Raw genomic sequence first — 23,045 nt, 5'->3', positions numbered from 1 at the left:
TTTTTGTCATGTCAGGAACTTTGGTAAATAAACGTACAGTATTGATTTTGCTCATTATTAAAGGCCATCCAGAGACCTAGAGTTGGCTAGATCCACACCCTTTAGACATATTGTCTCATTGGCAATCATACCACATCTCCTTCTTTTATATAGATATTTTTTTAAATAGTGAACAATTGTGTTATTCTCAATATTTTTCTTCATATAATATAATTCAAAGTCATATTGAAGTGATTGCTTATTTTTTGTGGTTGCCTGTGTGTGCATGTAATGATGTTTTATATTTATTTTATTTATTTTCATTTAAACTAACCTTATCACATCTGTATTCACCAAACTTGATGCCCCTGACTACTTGCTGATAGATTAATGTGGTTGCTGTTAAATCTTCACCAGGATCATGCCATGGAGCAAAGATCTCCTTCCTGAAGAACAATCTCCATGGAGCATTACGTTCCTGAGCACCTTGTTCTTTGGCATATTGTTCACACTGAGATATGGCATCCATTACATGGTCACCACCTCCACCAAGAGAAGATACCTACAAAAGAAATAACATGATATATCTAAGTCAAATTCTTAGTACCATTTACATATCATAGGAAGGTGTCATTTAGTTGCTAGGTCCACTCACACCTTATGTCAATATCATTGCTACAAGTGATAAGATGACACTTGGATGATTATAAAAGGTTGATTGATTACTAGTCTTTTCCTCATTGGTGTTGATACAAGATCTATTTTATCAAAACTTTTGTCAATTAAGTGATCCAATACTTTTTTTTAAAGTGGGGCCACCACAGAAACGTTAGAAGTGGGACTTGAAATAAATCTACCGGGATATGCATTAACCATTTAGAAGAGGGGTGAAAGTCTGGGCCAGAACTTCTTTATAACTCATACTAAAGACAAGCAGGCTACCTTGAGACCAACCAGGTATTTAATTCACAAGAAATAGAAGAGATCAATAATTAAGGAGTGTAAACTGATATATCTTAAAAAACTTATAAATAAATTTACCTTGTCAAATAATGCTATATACAATGAGAATCCAAATTGATCTTTTAATCCAATTTTCTCTGCTAACTGTTGACAGAGTTCTTTGGCAGTAGTTGCTGAATCTGCTAATAATGTTTTTGTATTACCATCCATGAATGTAATGGGAAGCATCAATGGCTTTTTAGATTTTGTGGCTTGTAATTCTAACCAACTTGGAGGCTGGTTTCTTGTTCCATTTGCAAATGTTCTTCTTAATCTCTCTTCACAATAAGGTGCGTATCCAGGTGGACCTTCATGTATGAAATTCCGAAGATACTTTAGAAACTGTGAAGAAAGAGAAGAAACAAATTATCAATATGATCATCAATTAAATCGATTAAAAATCAGATTAAAGATCAGATTAAAAATTGATACTTCACAAAGTAACCTTGGAGAAGTTTTTCATTAGAACTACCATACTTTGAAAAAGAATAACATTAAATACATTTCTATCTTTATTTGTTAGGTTATTCTATTTTAAACTTCAATCACAACTTGATATATGTATTAACATTGGTCTTTCTAATGTACAGAAAAGAAGGCCTTACTTATTATCTAGATTATATTTCAACAGTATTTTGGAATCTGTCTTATGAATATTTCTCATGCATATCAATCCCATACAATGTTTCCTCAATAAGAGGTAAAATAAATATTATGAAGTTTTCTATGAAACCCTGTGTTACGGTCTCCTATTCATGATTTTTGTCAATAAAAAAGACAAAAAAGAGGACTGAAAAGTTAAATAAGAAAAATTACAATAAATTAACATTTAAAAACGGTAATTACCTTATCTGATGGGGCAAAACATCCCACACATAGTGATAACAAGATCCAACCTCTTGCATGACTGGACTTTGATGGGTTCTGTGTTAACTGTTTACATATCTGGCAGTAAATCTCATCTCTGGAATAATAAATCATGTGAATGATTTAATATTTCTTATAATATCTGAAAACTGTGCGATTTTAATTCCTTTAAAAAGAAAAATGTCCAAAAATTACAAGATACTGTATTCATACCCATATTGTGTAACAAGTTGCAAAACCCATTTGAACAGAAAATTACTATCATCTCACATGCAGTTATTAAGATGAAAGGTTCAGTTTTCTTGATTTGTAAGTTTATAACTAATGACAAATAGAAACGTACCTTAAATCTGGTCTCAGAATACCATGTCCTATGATAAAATGAAGTTTTTCTAAGTTTGATGTAGGTCTGTCATCCAAGAGAGCATTTCCTCCAGATGTGAAACCAACATCATATTCCTGGGCCAACTTTTCACGGACATCCTCTGTTATTTTGGACTTTTTCTTCAGAGTCAAGGACACAAGTTTCTTCCTCATGCTTCTCTTGCCTTGTCTCATGTTCATTGGTTCATTTTCCTGAAAGACAAGAATATTGTTTTAGAATAGGAAATAAGCTAAATTAAGATTTTAAATTGCCTATTAAAACATTCTTTGAATTTTCAACATAACCATGTGCAAGGAAGGAAAACACATTATGTGCCTTCTAAAACAGAATATTATTCCTAAGTTTTTACATATATGTGGTGATTTTCCCAATTTCACAGTCTCAACACTTTAATACCTAAAATTTGTTAAAAAAAATAAGTCTCTTATTAATTTTACTTCATTATTGCTATTCAAGAAAAGACAGAATATGGTGTTGTCTGGAACAAAGTCACATATATACCAAAATAACCTATTCCTATGTATAAATTTTGTTATACAACTAATAAAAGTATTTGTCTATACACAATGATGCCAGTTGTTAACCATATAGAACTTACAATATTAAAGCCCATCTGTTGGGCTTCCTCCAAATCTTTCTTGTTGAATTTTCTGCCCAATGTGGAGTAGATTTTTGTCATCACTGGAGTTGTGTCCTAGAAATGGAAAGAAATTTAACATTTATTTGTGATACATTGTTCTTTTACCTTTTATTGCCAGTATATAACAAGAATGTGTCCTCAGTACACGAATGCCCCACTCGCACTATCATTTTCCATGTTCAGTGGACCGTGAAATTGGGGTAAAAACTCTAATTTGGCATTAAAATTAGAAAGATCATATCATAGGGAACATGTGTACTAAGTTTGAAGTCGATTGGACTTCAACTTCATCAAAAACTACCTTGACCAAAAACTTTAACCTGGAGCGGGACAGACGGACGAACGAACAGACGGACGGACGGACGGACGAACGGACGCACAGACCAGAAAACATAATGCCCCTCTACTATCGTAGGTGGGGCATTAAAATTTAATATCTCAAACATTAAATCTGTTTTGTATTCTGATAGAATAAACTTTCACTGTCTAGGTTGGACAGAACATTCTATTTCAAGCAATACTATTTGGAACTTACTCATCACTTTAAAAGTCAACATCTATAAAACATATTTTTCATTTTCAATGATGGAAGTAAACCAAATGCATGACTTGCATTGACAATCACTAACAAATTTGTACATGAGAATCAGATTATTAATTTTAAATGTGTAACTCATTGTTTAAAATTTCTTATGCTATAATGGACCAAGTTTGAATACTGTTTTTAAACTTTTCAGGAATATGTGTGTAGTTGGCAATTATATCATATATTCCCTTATATTTATATTAGAATCTACAACAAATGTAACTTACTCTTGTATCAGCCACAGCTGCCATATATTTTGGTTCAGGTAAATCTCCCATGAATCTTAAAATAGTTATCCACACAGCTAATGCAGCCTACAAATATAAAAATCAAAGTGAATGAAACAGAAAACAATATATCACTGAGGCATACTGGTACTATAGATACTGTGAGAGAGCTTATTGTTCCTGCAACTATACACCTTTGTAATGAAAGTTCAATTACCTCCTTTAAAGATTTTAAAGTATAAATATTATCAGAAATTACCACTTATATTTGCAGAGGATATATTAATGCTAATCATCTGGTTTTTTTAGAATCTTTTGATCAGTTGTCGATCATCTGACTTAAAAGACAACAATGGAAGGTAGACTTTAATAAGAGGCAAGATTTTCAATACAATAGTCATGCATAGTTGAGAATATTCAGATTCTTACCAGTTTATCTCCATCATTCTTCAATGGCAGTAATGGTTCTTTTAATGTTCGTCTGATGTAAGTATGATTATTATTTCCTTGGAAGTACATAGCAGTAAACTTAGCAAACTTATATTCTGATATGTCCTCTTCATCCTCCGGCATTGGAAGGGGAGGGGCATCTAAATCTAGCTCTCCATTCATTATCTCTCTTCTTCTGTGTTCTAAATCCTGAATATAAATACACAATATAAAAATAGGGGGATGTAATATGCTTTACCTAGAACAAGAACATTTTAAAAGTTTTGATTTAAAATTTCTATTTTTTATAAAGTATTCAAGTCAATGAAGGTTAACATTTTTTGCACTAAAAAGCAATGTTTTAAATATCATAATTTTATATGAATTTTAGTGTTACCCCTACTTGTAGTCTTTGTCAACGCTTACCTTAAAAGACACAGGTCCCTCTCCATTTTCTTGTCTATCATGAACGTCTCCAAATAACTCATCAATCTGAAATACAAATGTCAAACGTTAAAATTTATCTCAAAGGATTAAATAGTTTTAAATCACTGTAGAAACATTAATTTTTGTGGGGTTAAACAGTGACTTTCTATACTAACGGGACTGGTCACTTATAACAATGTCTATACAAATTATCAGACTGATCTCGGCTGTAGTTGATATCACGTGACGTTATAGAAAATCATTTCACATTTGCAACTTTTCTTCATAACTATATGTTCAAGTTTAACAAAAAATCGTTTTTATGCAATTTTATACATTTTGTCATTGCAAAATGCTGTTTTTCAAAAGATTTCCAGGATCATTTTTTAAATATTGATCTCTGAACTTTGAGGTATTTGTTTGTTGAATTTCAGAAGCAGCCATCTTGTTTGATATGTAAACCATTTTACACAACTGGGATGTTCTTCAAAATAATACGTCTAAGTTTTATAATACATCATTCTTTCAAAATTTTATATTTTTTGTCATCCTAAATGGCTATTATTCAGATTTAATATTAACAAATAATAATAATTATATAACATCAATGTACCGTGAAATATGCAAATAACTACTAGCATCATATATCAGAGATACGAAACTAGGTTTATTGTTGGGTGGCAGCATTACACAGGCGGCTTAGTAATCAGTTAAAATCAATAGACGAGTCCCGTTAGTATAAAAAGTCCCTGGGTTAAAGTTTCATGGTTTTGTCTCTATATATATAGTATTTCATGGGGATTTAATTTCATGATTTCCAGTAAATAGAAGTGATATTATATGAAGGTTAAATTTTCATTGGAGTTTTAATTTTGTGGATATATTCTTTCCACGAAATAAACGAAATTAAATCCTCCAAGAAAATTTCTGCTTCTACAGTATATTCATGCTTATGAAAAAAAAAGTATCTTTAAATTTCAAAAAATTATTACAAAACCTCACTGTGACCTTTATTCATTTTTTATCTGCTTACATTTTCTTGGGTACAAAATCATGAGACTACCTATAGAATCAGCAGACTCTCAACAACTGTAATATGATAATTATAAACTGAAATTTTCAGTTCCAGTAGCATATTTCACACATTGGTTACACACAAGTTTCACCTACCAGTTTACTTTCACTGACAGGTTCATCCTTCAATCTCTCCGCTTCTGCAATCTCTTTTTTCTTCTGTGCATCCCTCTTTTTATCTTCAACTTCAGCCATAATGACTTCATCACCAATTCTCGCCAAACGCTCCTATAAATTTCATCAAAATGTTTTTCATCAATCTTGCCAAATGTTCATATAAAGTACATAGGACATTTCTTTTCTCATTTATCTGTTTAAGATATGTTAAACCTGTGTTACTGGGGGGAAAAAGAAATTCTCATAAAAGAAACTAATTTTCCTTTTCCAATAAAAGAGGGTTTACGCTATTGTAATCTACCAGTTTTCTAATTTTTCACTTGCATAAGAATCCATTTTCTTTCTTTTTTCCTATAGAAAATATAAATTTTAATACTATAACTTGAATAGATTTTCTTACTTTTTATGCTTTTGTGTTTTATCTCTTACAAAGATTCTATATCAAAAAGACTTTAAAAGTCTAACAAAATGTGATCATAAAACTGAATTAGAAAATCAAACCTGGTAAATTTTCTCAGCTTCAATTTTAGCCTTTTTGTCAGTCATCTTCTTTTTCAGAACAGCTTCCTCTTGTTTTTTCAGTTGTTCTGCTTCTACACGTTTTCTGTACTGTAATATGAAACAATATTATATGTTAATATAAAATGGATTTAACAGGCAATGCATAACATAAATAATGGTTATAGGGTTCGTAGGAATAAAACTATGAAGCAACAGTTTTTTTCTTAAAGTTGCAAAATTGTGTACCAATTTATTTTGCATGTATGGATGATAATTTTGATTGCTTCCTTGAAATTCAAATATTTATGGAATAAACATTCTTTCGATGGTATTTAAAAATGGGGGGAAAAAACAAGACTTGAATACTACTTTTTCTTAAGAAATCCAATATGCTTCTTTAAAACAAATTTAACATACTTCTATTTTCTGTCTTCTGTATTTTTTCTGTGCTATCATTGTTCTGACTAAAGCCTGAATCTTAACCACTGACTCCATTCTCCTTGAGGCCCATTTCCTTACTATGAATCCTCTGCAGTATCTCTGTAATAAAATAGGTTATAATTATATTCTCTGTTTATTGATAGCACTGAAATAGTTACACTTGTATAATAGTTTGATCCCTCCTCAACTAAATATGTGGTCTGCAAATGAGATGACCACCAGAGATCAAGCATATTAAAAATGTTGACACTTTTTCTTTCAATCCTAAAACTTTAATATTTTTCAAATATTGAGCTATCATATCAATACTCTAGGAAATTCATTGTCAACAGTGAAAATAAAATAACAAGAGAAAATGATGCAAAATAGGTTCTATGGCAAATCAAAACATTACAAATTTACTGTATGGAAGATTTTCATTTTGGAAGTTTAAAAAGTAGACACCAGTGAATCTAGACAGGACAGACAAGACAAGATAAGACAATGTTTGATTTAAGTCTCATCTCTTATAAAAGATTGACATAATATTACATATAAAACAAGAGCCACTCTTAAAAGATTTATTAGGGGAGAAGGGGGGGGGGGGTCAGTTTTGACACATTATTTGGGTATCTACTAACCTGAACATCAATGATGATTCCTCTCATAGCATTAAACCTGGCTGTTAGAATTCTGGATCTGATCATAGCTTGTAATCTCTGGTAACCCTGTCTCATCTGTAATAAAGAAACCACAATATAGAAAAATAAAACTAAAGGTGTAATACCACAAAATCATGGTATGTCACATCTGGTTGTATAAAAAATAGGTTGAAAAAAATATTCCCTTGAATTTGACAGTTGTAGGTAATTAATTTACATTTTATTGCAGTAAAACATTTCTGTGTCATAAACATATGTCTTGGGTATTTAAAATCACCATTATTTTTTTATTTGGGGTTTCTATAGAATATTTTGTAAAGTTGAGGTTACATGGTAACTAAATCTTGTACACAGGTTAAATAAGGGAAGACATTTGATTGGTTAACTTCCAGTGATGGTTATTTTCTTATATGCAATGAAATGTTATGTGAATTTTTTTCTATAGTACTGGACAGGATAAAACTTTACTCATGCCAAGTATTTCTTTATTTCAAACGAAGATAAATTCTGCACATTTTTTTTGAAAAGTGCAAATTTAACAAAGACTATTAGGGGAAAATCAATGGTGGTATTACACCCAAAGCTTGAAGTATTAGGTAAACTGTAAGTTTAGGAGCACATAGTATAGCATGCTCATAATCATACTGATATCAAATTTTAGGGAGCTCTGATTTGTAGATCCCAAGAAAAATGTGAAAGAAATTTTAATAGAACAGAAGGACAGACAGTATCAAACAGTATACTCCCTTCCTTTGTAATGACATTTCTGATATCCTGTATTTTTGTTTCCTCTCACTGAATTATCAGTCTTTTTATTCATTTGGTTCTTAGTGACTTGTCTTGATTAGTAACTTTTGACAACCTGGATTGATGATGTAAAATCAACTTTATTACATTTCTCCCTAAGGTAAAAAAAAATACCAAGTTATAAAACCTTAACCAATGAAGAAACTGTTCAGGCAACTTACCAATAAGAACCGTTTTCTTTCAATGTATGATCTCCAAGTAGTCTGTATAGTGACACAACTTCCCTTCATTTTCAAGAATCTTCTCCTACAATGCCACGCTCTAATGGTCTTTTGCAGAATCAGAATTTTCCTTGTTAAGGCAAGTTCTCTTTGTTGTTCTAGATACACATCTTGAGCATCCTTAAAAATTTAATATCAGAATATGAAAATCAATGCATACTGTAATAAGCATTTTGAATTTTTTAACTTTTATGTTTTAAATACTTTTAAAAGTCTATTATTGTTCTAGCTATGTATTTGAAAATCAACTTTTAAAAGTAAATAACATCATTTAATCATATTCAATTTAACAGTTGATAACTCGATCTGATAAATATGTACTTAAAAACAGTTTTATAATTTGTATAAACTATCAATAGACATCATTTTTTTTCATTGTATTACATATTTCTTACATTTTGAGGTAAACATACAAATATATAACAACATATTGTTTGATATACAGTCACAACCCTTGAGATAAACATAGCAAATCCATTCAAATTGAATGGAAACAAGTGCTTAAAGTTAAATATAATTAAATATGAAAACACAGAAAATATACACTTTTTCTATAGCTTACAGGTGAGGCAACAATAAACAATATGACACACCTTTAAGAAAACTTTAGTTCTACCAAGTTGAAAATCCATTCCCTGTAATACAGCTTTACAGATTTTTTCAGATGCCAACCGACAATCTTCTTTATGAGATGGTCCAATGCCGTTAGCTAATATTCTGTATCTGTCTACAAAGTCCCTAAATCTATGTCTGATTGGATACCCTGCTCGTCTGATTCTGATAGTCTCCATCATACCAGAATATCTTAACTGTTTACAGCATAGTTCTCGGTCAAAATCCTGAAGAAAGACATAAATTACTAATATTGATTGACAATTGCTTACTGTCCAACAGCAAATATTACATAAATATGAAGGAGGATAACACATTAATGAGTTACATGTCACAAATATTTCCCCTTTCAGTCACTATATTTTAATATTATTAATTCGTATATTTTAACAAATTTGATTTGTTTAGGGATAGTCACATGTTAAACTATATTTTCAAAGGTAGAGAGAAAACGGCGGATAGCAAAACGCATATTGACCTGCAAAAAGCATATTGCACGGTTATTTTTAGAATATCTAAAAACCAATATACTTTGTGACGTCATGTAATGAATTTTAGGATATTGTTTAACGTTTTGAAACACATGATATCTGTGATCGATTATTTGACGAAAAAAATATTCAAATACATAAGATGTCAAAAAAAGAAAAGTAAATGAAATAACATCTAATATGTTGTTATTGTCAAGGAGACAATGTCATATCTTTAAAATTCCAACAAACCTAAATGACGATTTTGATACATTTTTGTACAAATATGGTCAGAAATTAATAATATAACAAATATAGCCTTTGTATGAGGTTAATACAGGATATATTGACCCATCATCCTCAGTCAATATACTTCTTTCAGGTCAATATATCCTTGTATCGACCTCATACAAAGGCTATATTTGTATAGTAATCCTTCCATAACGTTTAGCATTATGAAAGCTAATAAACTGAAGCTTCAACAAATTTATAATGTATATTTTTTTTATTGGTTAATGAATATTTTTAAGTAAAAGGTATTTAAGGAATGACTGTAATATTATTTCTGTCTATGAAGATTTAACATCAAAAATGTGGTGCACACTGAATATTTTTAAGTTTTTTTTATGTTGTTTCAAATAGACAGACAAAATGATTCAGTCATTTCTTATAATTTTAATTTAATTTTAAATTTCATTTTAAACCGGAGTAATCCATGAAAAAATGTTGATGACGTCACAGTCACATGACAAAATTATGTCTATGAGCTGCTAAACAAAATAACGTTAGCCAATCAAAAGGCACGTTAAATCCAAAATTAAATTATATATATATATAATCCCTCTAAAGAGGTTTGATATTTTCTGTATTTATTATTTTAGTACTGATAAATGCCTACCCCAGTCTCTGTCTTATGTTGTTTATTTTTTGGCAGCAACGTTATTTTTTGGTTGCAATCTTATCAATGCTGACTCATACACTGACAGAAACAAAATATTTTGAAACTTACCAATGGTCGCTTATATTCATTAGGTTTGATACATCTAACAAAGAATGGTTGACAAGCTTCTAATGTCTTCATCAATGAGTCTAGAGATTTTTTGAACTGGGCTCCAAGAGTTGGTGCTCTCTTTCTTGTGTCTGCTCCTATCTCTATGTCATGTTTAAATAGATTCACAATGAATTTATTGCTAGAAGACTGAATCAACTGTAAAAGATCTGGACTAAATGTGTCTCGATTCTTCTCCAAAAAGCCTGTTGATATAGAATTATATACATTTTCAAATTTTATATAAAAATTATGTAATGACACCTGCAATCTAACCAAAACTTCTAGATAATCAGCGAAAAAGAATCTGATGCAAAAAGTAACTGCTAGCTTATGTAACTTGAAAAGATCTGTTACAAAATCAGCTTTATTTACAACATACACTACCAAAAATTACTTCAAAAATCTAATTCAATTTGTTAGTGACAATTTTGTTTTGTTTGAAACTCATCATTAACTTGTTTGCTATAACGACATATGCAAACCTCAAGTGGATACACACAATTCTATTTTTAAAATAACCATACCTCTACAATCATAGAACACCAATCCTGCAAAGTGGTTGAGACCAAACATGACACTGATTTCAGCTTTAGGTTTAATATAATTTTTATTGGTACCATGTTGTTGATGAAGTTTGTTCAACATAGTCTGATCTGTGCCCTGTTAAAATAATTATTGATAACTTCAATGTTTATATTAAGACATAAGGACCAATTCATAACTAATACTAATAAGAATAATCTATGTAAACAAACATGTTTCCTTCATCCTTTAAGAATTTTGAGTTGTCAATGCTTTTCATCTTTGTACTTTATTTGGACTTTTTGAACTTCGGATTCAATCATTACTGGTAGGTGTTTTGTAGTCAAAACATGTGACTGGCGTACAAACTTCATACATGAGACCTATATGGAACATTGAAATTTGTCAAAGAACATGTCTGTGTACATGTACCTGTCTATATGCAAAACTCTAATGCTTTTGTGTCATTTAGGAAAATTAGCGAAGATGACAGACCTTGAATTTATTTTCAACTTTTCATGACTCTTGGTAATTCATAGCTTGACAATTTGTATATATGCTAGTGAATATAGACTGTTTTTTGTAATGTTGGGTTACTGTCTTGTTGATGTATATTCCCCATCTTTTTTTCTTCATGGTCTTACCTTAGGAAATTTACTTTCTTCATCAACCAGTGATATAATATTCATGGTCTTACCTTGGGAAATTTACTCTCTTCATCAACCAGTGATATAATATTCATGGTCTTACCTTAGGAAATTTACTCTCTTCATCAACCAGTGATATAATATTCATGGTCTTACCTTAGGAAATTTACTCTCTTCATCAACCAGTGATATAATATTCATGGTCTTACCTTAGGAAATTTACTTTCTTCATCAACCAGTGATATAATATTCATTGGTTTTGCACCAATCAAATCTAGCGTATCTTGGTTGTCAATGAATTCTATGTGTTTCCAACTAATTCCTTCGTTATTATATTCTTCCTGTTAAAACAATTAAATTTATTAATTATTTATTGCTGAAATTTAATTAAGTCAACAAACATTAAGCTTGATTATATGCAAACAACATTATATATTTTCTTTTGCACCTGTGGTTTAGTTTTCAATATTAAAGTACATCTTTAAAAAGAAATAAGGTATATTCTAGGTTGATACTAGGGCCAATATGAAAAATGTCATATAGTTATCTATAATAATTACACATAACTTTGGGATTCAAGCTGTATGCAATATGTTGTTGATGTATAATAATGTCCATTTTTTTCATTGTATACAGTTATTAGATATGTTTGGAAGCTATGTTCTATTAAAATAATTTAAAGTAATAAATTAATATAAAACAAACCTGTTCAAGTTTAAATATATGTTGAACAAAGAACTGTTGAAGATTTTCATTGGCATAGTTAATACACAGCTGTTCAAAGCTGAAAATAAATGAAGCATTATGATAGAAAGCATATTTAATATAATTGTAAAGCATTGTTTCATAGTTAATTCCAATGAAAATTATATATTCTGTAAGAAATTTTGTAAGTAGATTTATTCTGCATTGCACCTCAGTAAAATTACAATATCATATAAACTTGTCACTGAACAACTGAGTTTATTCTCAATGTTTAGTAGGGTGCATGTTGTCCAATTTTTAGTCATCTGTGTGGTGTGTTATGGATTGTTATTGCCTATTTGGCATTTTGTGTGGCCATTGTATGGAATGTTTTTCTTTGACATTATGTTTGTGGTTGAGCCCTTTGGATCTTCTTTCCTTTCACATATTTCCAGAAGCTATATTACATTCTGACAAGTTAATGTTTGAAATTTGTAAAACAGGATAACTTGTGTAGTACACAATTTTTTGTTATTTCTTCTCTTTTTGCTGAATCAATGTAGATGTATGAACCTAACAGATGAAAATCCCACATGTTGAAGAAGACATAACTTGCTGATAATAACTGACAGAAACTACAATTTAAGCATGTACACATCAATTAATTTTCTTGCAACAAGTCCTAATGCACCAGTTAACATTTGAATCACCATCAAAACTTTATAAATAATAAAAAAGATTTGAACTTCCATAAAAAAAAGTACCTGTTGTGATCAAAACTTTCAAATCCAAATATATCAAGTACACCAATACTTGATCTAAACTGGTTTGGAGATTTCTTAGGTTTGTATATGGCCAAATTAATCTTATCTACAATCCACACAAACATTCTACCATAGACACCTTTCACAAAGGCATCTCTGACATCACATGACCCTTCTGGTGGCATGGTTACAGTCACACTTTCTCCTCGTGTAATGATTGTCCTGGTTGTCAATGCATCTATCAAATCTTGAGCTCTGACCTACCAGTTAAAAAAATGTATTTTTAAAATAGATTTATTATTTATATATACATTCAAAACTTTAAAAAAATATTTTCAAAACAACCTATGCTACATTCCCTGTTTTATGGCTGTTTTTTTGGTAAGGAGCAGAATTTATCTCATTCAACTTTATCACTCAGAGAATGACTAATGGAAGTTATTCAAGAAAACAACTTCAAAAGCAGCAAACTGTAAATTTGCATTTAATTTGGCACTAGTGGAATGATAACACTGTTAGTTGACACATAATCTCTCAATAGACTATTTTCATATTACTGACTTTTGTGACTCCGGATTATATAGTTTGTCAACTGGTTACCTTGACCATTATGGTACCAAGTCAGGTAAGAGCAAGCTTTCAATCGGTACAATTTTGGGGGAAAATTACCTGCTTAACATTTTTTTTTCACTACAAAATCATCTGAAAAAAGTAAACTTTTCCCTCAAATTGCAGATTATGTGTTTGATTTTACTTATTTTGGTTGCTCTTACTTGACCGAGTACCATGATGTCCAAGGTAAAAAGCAATCAAATTATATAACCCAAGTCAAAAGTCAGTGATATGAAAATAGTCTATTCATATCATTCAGCCACAACTCATAATGTAACTTTGCTTAACACCTTTCTGATCTGATATTTTGTAGAGTTATCATATTTAGTTGTTAAAAAAGACAATCCAGTTAATATCTCAATTACCAAACATAAACTGAGGATTTATTGTTTTTTTGTTGTTGAAAATTAACTTGTGTGGGTTTTGTGAGTATGGGTGAACCAGTTCTTATAAAATATAACTTGTCCTCAAAATAACAAAATCCATAGTACATGGTATGTAAGAAAAACAGAATTCTTGCTTTCCTTTTTAGGGTTAAATTAAATGCTATACATAAAAATATTTTTGTATGCAGGATTACCTTTGTTTTCTATTATACTATTTCTTACCTCTAATGATTTTCCAGCTTTGTTGACATACTGTATATCTACGATTTCACTGGCTTCAATATTGTCCATTTCAATTTCTGGTAATAAAAAAATATAAAATGTCATAAAATCAATGTCAAATAACAGGAAACCAAATGAACTTTTAACACCTGAGATCACTCGGGTTTTAGTGAGGTTTGTGTTGCTCTGTGTTTAGTTTTATATGTTTTCTGTAGTGCTGTTTGTCTTTTGGTATTTTTTGGGGGTTTTTACCCATTGTATTGTCAACTTATGAGATTTTCCTTTTACAAATCTATATTCCACCTTATCTATATCATAAGCCTTTATTAACGATATTTTTTAAAGATTCTTTTCTTGTTTGAGCCAGTACTGCGAAAGTGAGAAAAGCAATAGATGATAATCTGTTTATTGCTATTGTACCTATGTAATAATTTCATTGATAACGGCACATGCCCCCTTAGTTTTCTAGCGATAATTTTTCATCTCACTCTACTGTGCTGAGAATGGAATTTATCAGTCAGTAAGACCAAAGGAAAATTTCATAAAATAGGGATAAATATATATATATATATACATTATGATCTTCTCTTATCTTTATTGTAAACATCTAATTCTTACCACTGTATTTTATATTTCCAATATGAAGTAGAAAAGACAGAATTTTGAAAATTTCCCAGATTTCTGCATCACTAAATGTCAATACTTTCATAGCTGATCGGATGTCAGCAAATTCTTTTCCGTCGTCTCTCTGTTCCACATTAATGTCTCCTCCCTGCAAACAAAAACAAATATGGTTCATTTTTAAAAACATGGTTGTTTTCATATTTATTTTATACATTGAACAAAATCCCCAAAATAACAGTTCTTCAATTTTTTTATCCTGCAAGTCAAACAGACAACACACTTTGGCAAAGGTAATACTACCAGTAGATAGAAGTGACCACCAGTAGCCTTTAAGGTTAAGTTTATAAATTGAATGTTTGCTTTTTAGTGTTAAACACCATTTTCCGATCCCTTATCTGTACCAGAGCCTCTTTCTTTAAGTGGACGGAGTACCCAGAGAGTAATCACTTACATTGGTGATGGAATTGACAGGCTAGTGAAAGCTGTAAATGAACTTCTTTAACCACTTGGACATTTCAGCCCCTGATTACAAATTTGCATGTGTAGCTAGAAAGAAGTTCAAATCTTCAAATATTTTATGTTACAACTCTTGCATTAGTGTGGTGACTACATCTACATTTGTGCTGTTAGTTTCAACGAAAAACCGAAAAAATTCAAATTACATTTCAATAATATAATTTTAAATCCCATCTCTAATGATCCATGCCATTAAGTTTATATGTGTCTCACCTGTGTTAGATAGTAATAATGGGTTGCATCTTTGAGATCTAACTGTTTCCTTTCGTCAGCTGACAGTCCAGCCAACATACAGTAGAATATATGATAATTCCTCTCATCATGTGCCTGATTTACTATTCTGGACTTCTCTAACAAGTATTGTTCTATTCTTGAGCCTTCTATTGTTCCTTTCTCATTGAAGTGAATGTCTATGTATTTACCAAATCGACTAGAATTGTCATTTCTAATGGTCTTGGCATTTCCAAAAGCTGAAATACAACATGTTTATAAATATTTTTTTAAGTCAGTAATATAAATTTAATATAAGTTATATGTCAATAATTCATTACTCATTTTCAGGGCTTATGAATTTGTAACAGAAGAATGTAGAATGAACCTGCAAATAAGCATAAGCTCAAAGACAGGAGCTAGGATAATGGGACAAAGTATCATTATACAGACTAACATGTGATTAAAGCTGCTAATAATGCTTGTCTAATTAGAAGTTATATCTGAACAAATGTTTGTCCAATTAACTTTTGGTGTTTAACAAGTGTTATATAAATCTAATGGAGCAAAGAGAAAGATCTAATTTGAATTACATTGCATCAGAATTCAATCAGTTTTAACAGTTTTAACAGATATTGGCAATTCAAATACTTTCACCATTTTTTGTCATCCTTTCATTATCTATAACAACATTTGTTCAGATATAACTTTATAACAAGTATATCATTAACAGTACATTTTTGATTATTGATAGACATTTATTACCTTCCATAATAGGGTTAGCCTCTAGAATTTGTTGAGCAATCCATGAATGATGACCACTGACAGCAGCTAAGAACTGAAGAATTAGCTTTGTACTTTCTGTTTTACCAGCACCAGATTCACCACTGAAATAACAAACTTATTATTACAAATAGCTTCGGAAATATTTTGGGCAATGCTCAATACAAAAAGTCCAGAAAACTATGTTAACCTTTGTTTTTTATTCGATAAATGTGTCTTTCCAAACTCAAAGATAAAATTCCTACAACCTAAAATAGCTGAATCTGACTATTAAAACTGAAGGTAGGACAAATGAAATGAAAGCATCCATAATATCTTTTGAAATTTTTGTGTAGTTCATTAATAAATAATTTGGTGACAAAGCAACAGATCATTGATATCTCATCAAACTTTCTTTTTAAACTAAACTAACAGAAGTCAAACATGAGTGATAGGTTTAATTTCAGAACATATCTTGTATTATTTCATGTTATAGTATGAATTTTCTGCAATTGCAAATATATGGGGAGATAACTCTCACCTCATAATAATACATTAATCATGAATATCTTTTCATGTTATAGTATAAAGTATCTGCTTTGGGGAGATAACTCTCACCTGATTATAATACATTGGTCATGTCTGTATTGTTTCATGTTTAAGGTGGCACGGTAGTATTTGCATTCCAGAATTTAGGTTGCTCTTTTGTGTACCCTACTTAGGTAAATGTATCTAAACAGTGTGATTGGACAAAAAATACAGTATCAACTGAACATAATTTCCCAAACTGAGGGATGAATCAGGTGTAGAAAAATATGAAATAATTTTACACACAGATGAAAATGAATTTTTGAGAATTTTTTTAAATTTTGTATTCACTGCACCATAAAATACCTAAAAGTACTAGTGGCCTTAGGTTTTTAAAAATAGCAAAAAAAGTAAACGGTCATGATACATATTCAAATTCATTTCTGAATAGTAAAATGAAAGTACTTCAGTTAACTGTTAATGTAGAATTTTTTGCAGTGTTAGAAAGTGGTGAAAATTCTAAAAAGGCTATCATTATCCCTTATGGGCCAGGAAATACTACCGTGCCACCTTAAGGGGGATATATATTTTTACACTAAATCAATGAAGGAACTTTTTTTACCCATGCAATTTGTAAGTTTATCAATAAAAAGTTGTTTAAGGGCAACTATGATAAAAACAAGCCTTAAATTCCACCCCTGAGAGTAAAAATTGCTGATTCAGCAAATTTTGGCTGATGTGTAGGTAATAATGTAAAAATTTACCTAGAAAGTAGAACTTCATTATTTTTATGTAACTTGCAAAATATTTTTAATTATAAATGCTCGCTTTAACTTTTCGCAGTGTCTGACACATGTGCAACCACTGAAATTGGAGACGCGACATTCTTCGGTTGCATGTACATCCTATTATTTTCACCGAAATAAATAAATTGCATAAATTCTTATTTTTTTCAACACAAGTACAGCTATACTAGTTTTCTTGAGGTTTAATTTGTAGTTCTAATGTAAAATGACACCAGAAGGAGCTTTTGGGGAACCAGTAAGTGGTTAAGGGGTTCTTACTTAGTCATTTATCTCTCATATTGGTCTGAAAAAGAGATAGAAATAGGGGTTTCTGTACATTAACTAGACATTATTTTTGACAAAGAATGTATTTATGATGCTATATCAGTAAGATTAAATGGTTTATTCATTTTCCATGCAAATACCATTAGTTGTTAATATTTTCTGACAGTGAAAAGCACAATAAAGGCAAATTGATTATGTAAGGGGACATAATTTAACTTAATGCATACATGAGAAATAAACAAACAGTCAACTTAGAGATGTATTCTAGTACATGTATTGTCAAACAGATTTTGGAATAATAGTTAACTGCAATCTAAAGACTCTTGTTGTATTGCCCTCATAATCTGGAAATGTTTAAAGTAATATAAGGCATGCTGTAAAATGTGGAATGGACTTTAATATCAGTTTTCATGATTTGGTGCTTAAACTGTTTCTTTTAGTCAGATTAACCATAAACATAGTTGGAAATCCAATAATTCCTCCTGAATCACCATGTTTGACTTCTGTGTTGATTTGAAACATAATATATTTGAGTTTTGTTCACTCCTTAAGTAAAAATGGTAAAATGAAAAAAAAGTGAAAATCTGCCAGATGGGGTAGGGATGTAATGTTTCATTTTTTTGGGTAAGAAATGAGTGCAGACTAGTATTCTTTATTGTAATATGTTCCAAAGTAAGAAGTCTATGAATCATAGGTGTCATGACTGGTTTCAAGTTTGTTATGTCTTGGTTAAGGTGGCACGGTAGTATTTGCATTCCAGAATTTAGGTTGCTCTTTTGTGTACCCTACTTAGGTAAATGTATCTAAACAGTGTGATTGGACAAAAAATACAGTATCAACTGAACATAATTTCCCAAACTGAGGGATGAATCAGGTGTAGAAAAATATGAAATAATTTTACATACAGATGAAAATGAATTTTTGAGAATTTTTTTAAATTTTGTATTCACTGCACCATAAAATACCTAAAAGTACTAGTGGCCTTAGGTTTTTAAAAATAGCAAAAAAAGTAAACGGTCATGATACATATTCAAATTCATTTCTGAATAGTAAAATGAAAGTACTTCAGTTAACTGTTAATGTAGAATTTTTTGCAGTGTTAGAAAGTGGTGAAAATTCTAAAAAGGCTATCATTATCCCTTATGGGCCAGGAAATACTACCGTGCCACCTTAAGTATTAAGTATCTGCTATGGGGAGATAACTCTCACCTGATTATAATACATTGGTCATGTCTGTATCTTTTCATGTTATAGTATGAATTATCTGCTATAGCAAATACATGAGGAGGTAACTCTCCTATTTTTCTGTCGCTGTACAGTTTAATCTGTTCACTGGTGTAGATAGGAAGAACTTGGTATGGGTTAACAGCTACAAGGATGGAACCTGTGAATGTCTGTAAAGTGAAAGGGTAAAAAGATACTACACATCATTTGATCAATAACCAGTATCACTTACAAAAAACAATTTAACATCAAGCAATTCAATATAACATAACAAACATGAAATTAATAAAATAATCTAGTTTGAAAAGTATTTGTAGTTTAGCATGCAGATATTTTGGTATTTTTTCTGCTTTTATTTATGTAGAATTCATAGATTTACCACATCTTTCATTTTTTAGATTTGGAACAGAATTTTTGAAGTCTGATTCTCAGTGCAACATAATTTAGTAGGAAGATAACTTTCTTTTTACTGGCTAATGATCAGTTTCTGTCGACAGGCCTTTAACTTACTAACAAAAGTATTATGAAAATTGGTTTACAAGTGGTACCTTCTGCCAAAAAAAATACTTCATTTGTAAAAACTTAGATTGTAAGCAGCCAATAAAAGATGTAGTAAAATGCCTATTTTTTGTTGTTGTTTTATAATAGGTACAGTACTTGGAAATACACATTTTCTGACAGTATTGGTACTTAAGCCATAAGAAACACCAAGTCAAAGTATCCTACAGGTCCTGTTCTTGTACAAATTTGTAAGATTGAAGTTTTAATTAACGACAGTATCTAAACATACGTATAGCCATACGAAACACAAAGTCAAAGTATCCTACAGGTCCTGTTCTTGTACAAATTTGTAAGATTGAAGTTTTAATTAACGACAGTATCTAAACATACGTATATAAGATTTTCCATGTATCTTGTAAACAAATTCCTCAGGATTCCAGCCTCGTTTAGATCACCTAATCCAATCATGTCTTCGATTCCTTCAACTGATGTAGGGTGCATGTGTTTGATCTGTGTCTTCCCATCCAGCCATACTTCTTTGCCATCATCATCAATCACTTGGATCTTACCGGACTGTGTGAACTTGACCCTCCCTCCAATGGCCACATTAAATTCTCCCTTCGTCTCTGGCTCCAGCCACACATGGTCTCCCTAAAGGTAAATAATATCAAAATAAAATAAGAATTAATAGGTCACTTTAAGCCAAATGAGTTCTTTACACAAAACAAAAAAAGGTGGTTGTATTAACCTCAGTGACGACAATTAATGCTAGGTAAAATATAAATGGAGATGTGGTAGAAACCGAACAAAACAATCAAACCAGAATAGATATATATAGAGGTCAATATAGTCTACTAAAAATTGGAAGACAAGACTCTATACCATATGGCAAGATCTAAAATTACTACAGTACAAACAAGTTGTATGCATATAATACACCTTATCGCTATTTGTCCGCCATTGCTGAAAATCACACAGGTTCCGTAAAATTTTGACGTCATAAAACAGAATATCTGACGCCACAATGGAAAAGTGATTGTTGTTGACGTCAAAAGTTCAAGCGGCCGGGTCAGCCGGGGTTAGCGATAAGGTGTATTGTAACAGACCTGTAATGATATATACAATCAAGTTCAACAAGGAATTTTTAAAAAAAGCAAAAACAATAAGCTAGTACTACAGACATTTTTAGTCAATGAAGTCCCAATTTTCACTCTGGCAAGTCAAGAAACACAATATCAATGTTTTTTATTTTCATTTAGTTTATAAACATAGACAAGTCAACTTAATACTGATTTTTAAACTTATTTTTTCTCCTGTACCATAAAGTGGTCTTTCTGTCACAAATTTCACAGCAAAGCGCTAATATTTCAGGCCCATTGGAACATATTTTGATGAACAAAACCAACCCCCTTTTGATGGTACTAAACTATATATACACAATGACACTTTCATCATATACAATAGCAAATCATGAAACAATCTACCAGTAAAACAACATTATACTTAAAACAGCTGACAGACGTACCACCCTAACATGCAATGTTTTACCAATATTAAATTTTATTGGAAATTTCTTTTCTTTTGATTATACATAATAAGATGAGAAAGATAAGATTTACCCAATTCTAAAATGAAATTAGGTGCCATGTATATCTGTAATTTCAAACATACACATGGCCTTTTGAAAATTGAAAATCTTAATCCCTGTTTGTACTGGTTCAATACTATCACAGATATTACAAACTGGTCACTTACACTTGATTCATTAAACTGAATACTTTTATCTGTCAAAGTAATATGTAAACATTGGTTATACATTTAAATCTGATTGATTTTTATAGGTATTGCTTTACTTGCAAAATGCTTTGAATTCCTTAGTTGTTATGAGAAATTTTCTTATAACTTTAAATTTATATCTGCAATGTGAATGAATTGTTAGATAACTAACTCCTTTGCAGTATAATACTTTTATCCTTTTAAAATTTGGCACAATTTTTTTGCAACATCAGAAGTTATTTATTTTTAATGAAATCTGTGAATTGAGATAATTTGGGTTATTTTACTTGAATCTCCTTTCTGAAACAAATACTGCTCTTTTTTTGTCTTTTATTTTATTTCAATAGTAATTGCTCCAGATCTATCAACATTCATATTTTTTTTATGTTTATGTCTTCCAATATTGGCCTATTTAAGCTTCATTTTAAACACTATTTTTTTTCCAACTACATTAATTCCTATTTACTGTAATATATCTTAGTAATAAATCTTTTTCCAAAATGTCATCAATTGACTTCATCAAATTCTGATTGATACTTACATGTACCTGTAGTCGTGGATACACATTGTGTTCATCGTTTTTTTCCATATTTTATACAATTTTAAGTCCTATTTTGAAAGAACACTTAATAATAGAAAATTCATAATCCCATTTTATTTCTGAAGAGATACTAATATTTCTCCATGCATTTTATGATGTAAAATTCCATTAAAGTTTGACATTTTACGTTAATTCCCGTTGGAAGGTGTGGAACTTTGAAATATTTCAATCACTACAATGAATTTGTGCCAAGGTGTTCGGTGGGTTGTTTTCAGAATTATAAACTAGATTATCAGCACGACCTACTATTATCTTGTTTTTAGTGATAAAAACCTCCATATAAAGGAGAGTCGTATAAACAGCTTAATGGAATTGGTCAATTGATATAGATAATGATATCTGGATGAAGAACGAGATTATTACTCTCATCAGACACAAGATCGACTAAGCACTTGAGGCAAGTAAATTGTATTTTAGTTTTTATATTTTTGAAATCTGACAATTTATGTTTCTATTTTGTTTTTAGATATCCATGGGGAAACATTCATTGGTTAACAATTTTTTTTTGTGCAGCCTAATGTTTGTTTTAAAGGGTTGTAACCTGCAGTTATATTACTTTAGCTTGATTAATTTTCATCCAATGTCATATTCATTATTCAGTTAGATGTGTGAGTTTCTCACCTATTTGAGTCACATAAGTGATCAAGGATAGAAAAAAAGAGATAAAATATATTCAATTTACACAGAAAAAAACATTAAACTGATGTCTAGACGCAAAGTTTTCCAACATAAACCCACTAAATGCAGGCACATTTTCTAGCAGTGTTTAGGATCACTCATTTTCGAAGAGATATCATAATGGCTGAATGGTTTAAGTGATTGTCATATTGTCACCACTAAATGGGAAAACAGTCATATAGAAAAAATGCAGAACACAAAACAAGCAATCTTATCTTGTAAGTTAAAGGTTATACATCACC

The 23,045-nt window shown here is 30.6% G+C and overlaps 2 protein-coding genes across 16 annotated transcripts in view; both read right to left on the bottom strand.

Annotated features, from left to right (window-relative positions):
* The window catches only part of LOC139517536 (arylacetamide deacetylase-like), a 572,982-nt gene that overhangs the window by 56,884 nt on the left and 493,053 nt on the right, over positions 1-23,045 (bottom strand). The gene's annotated exons all lie outside the window — the stretch shown is intronic.
* The window catches only part of LOC139517527 (myosin-VIIa-like), a 55,613-nt gene that overhangs the window by 17,196 nt on the left and 15,372 nt on the right, over positions 1-23,045 (bottom strand). For 10 of the 15 annotated variants that reach the window (XM_071308700.1, XM_071308706.1, XM_071308699.1 and 7 more), the window contains exons 3-27: positions 20,139-20,399; positions 19,233-19,417; positions 16,429-16,550; positions 15,667-15,923; positions 14,932-15,085; positions 14,314-14,390; positions 13,094-13,353; positions 12,351-12,429; positions 11,855-11,986; positions 11,001-11,136; positions 10,435-10,679; positions 8,937-9,182; positions 8,284-8,463; positions 7,295-7,390; positions 6,651-6,773; positions 6,234-6,341; positions 5,712-5,843; positions 4,542-4,607; positions 4,116-4,325; positions 3,687-3,773; positions 2,832-2,927; positions 2,192-2,424; positions 1,828-1,945; positions 1,021-1,323; positions 314-541 (exon numbers count right to left, since the gene is read on the bottom strand). In XM_071308700.1, coding sequence (XP_071164801.1) covers positions 314-541; positions 1,021-1,323; positions 1,828-1,945; positions 2,192-2,424; positions 2,832-2,927; positions 3,687-3,773; positions 4,116-4,325; positions 4,542-4,607; positions 5,712-5,843; positions 6,234-6,341; positions 6,651-6,773; positions 7,295-7,390; positions 8,284-8,463; positions 8,937-9,182; positions 10,435-10,679; positions 11,001-11,136; positions 11,855-11,986; positions 12,351-12,429; positions 13,094-13,353; positions 14,314-14,390; positions 14,932-15,085; positions 15,667-15,923; positions 16,429-16,550; positions 19,233-19,417; positions 20,139-20,399 — 4,134 coding nt within the window. Of the gene's footprint in view, positions 1-313; positions 542-1,020; positions 1,324-1,827; positions 1,946-2,191; positions 2,425-2,831; positions 2,928-3,686; positions 3,774-4,115; positions 4,326-4,541; positions 4,608-5,711; positions 5,844-6,233; positions 6,342-6,650; positions 6,774-7,294; positions 7,391-8,283; positions 8,464-8,936; positions 9,183-10,434; positions 10,680-11,000; positions 11,137-11,854; positions 11,987-12,350; positions 12,430-13,093; positions 13,354-14,313; positions 14,391-14,931; positions 15,086-15,666; positions 15,924-16,428; positions 16,551-17,043; positions 17,079-19,232; positions 19,418-20,138; positions 20,400-22,065; positions 22,275-23,045 lie in introns of those variants that run through there. The other 5 variants (XM_071308695.1, XM_071308697.1, XM_071308698.1 and 2 more) reach the window with 2 other exon arrangements.

This window comes from Mytilus edulis, chromosome 3, assembly GCF_963676685.1.
Source record: "Mytilus edulis chromosome 3, xbMytEdul2.2, whole genome shotgun sequence".
Classification (NCBI taxonomy): domain Eukaryota; kingdom Metazoa; phylum Mollusca; class Bivalvia; order Mytilida; family Mytilidae; genus Mytilus; species Mytilus edulis.
This window is presented reverse-complemented; position numbering and strand designations above follow the sequence as displayed.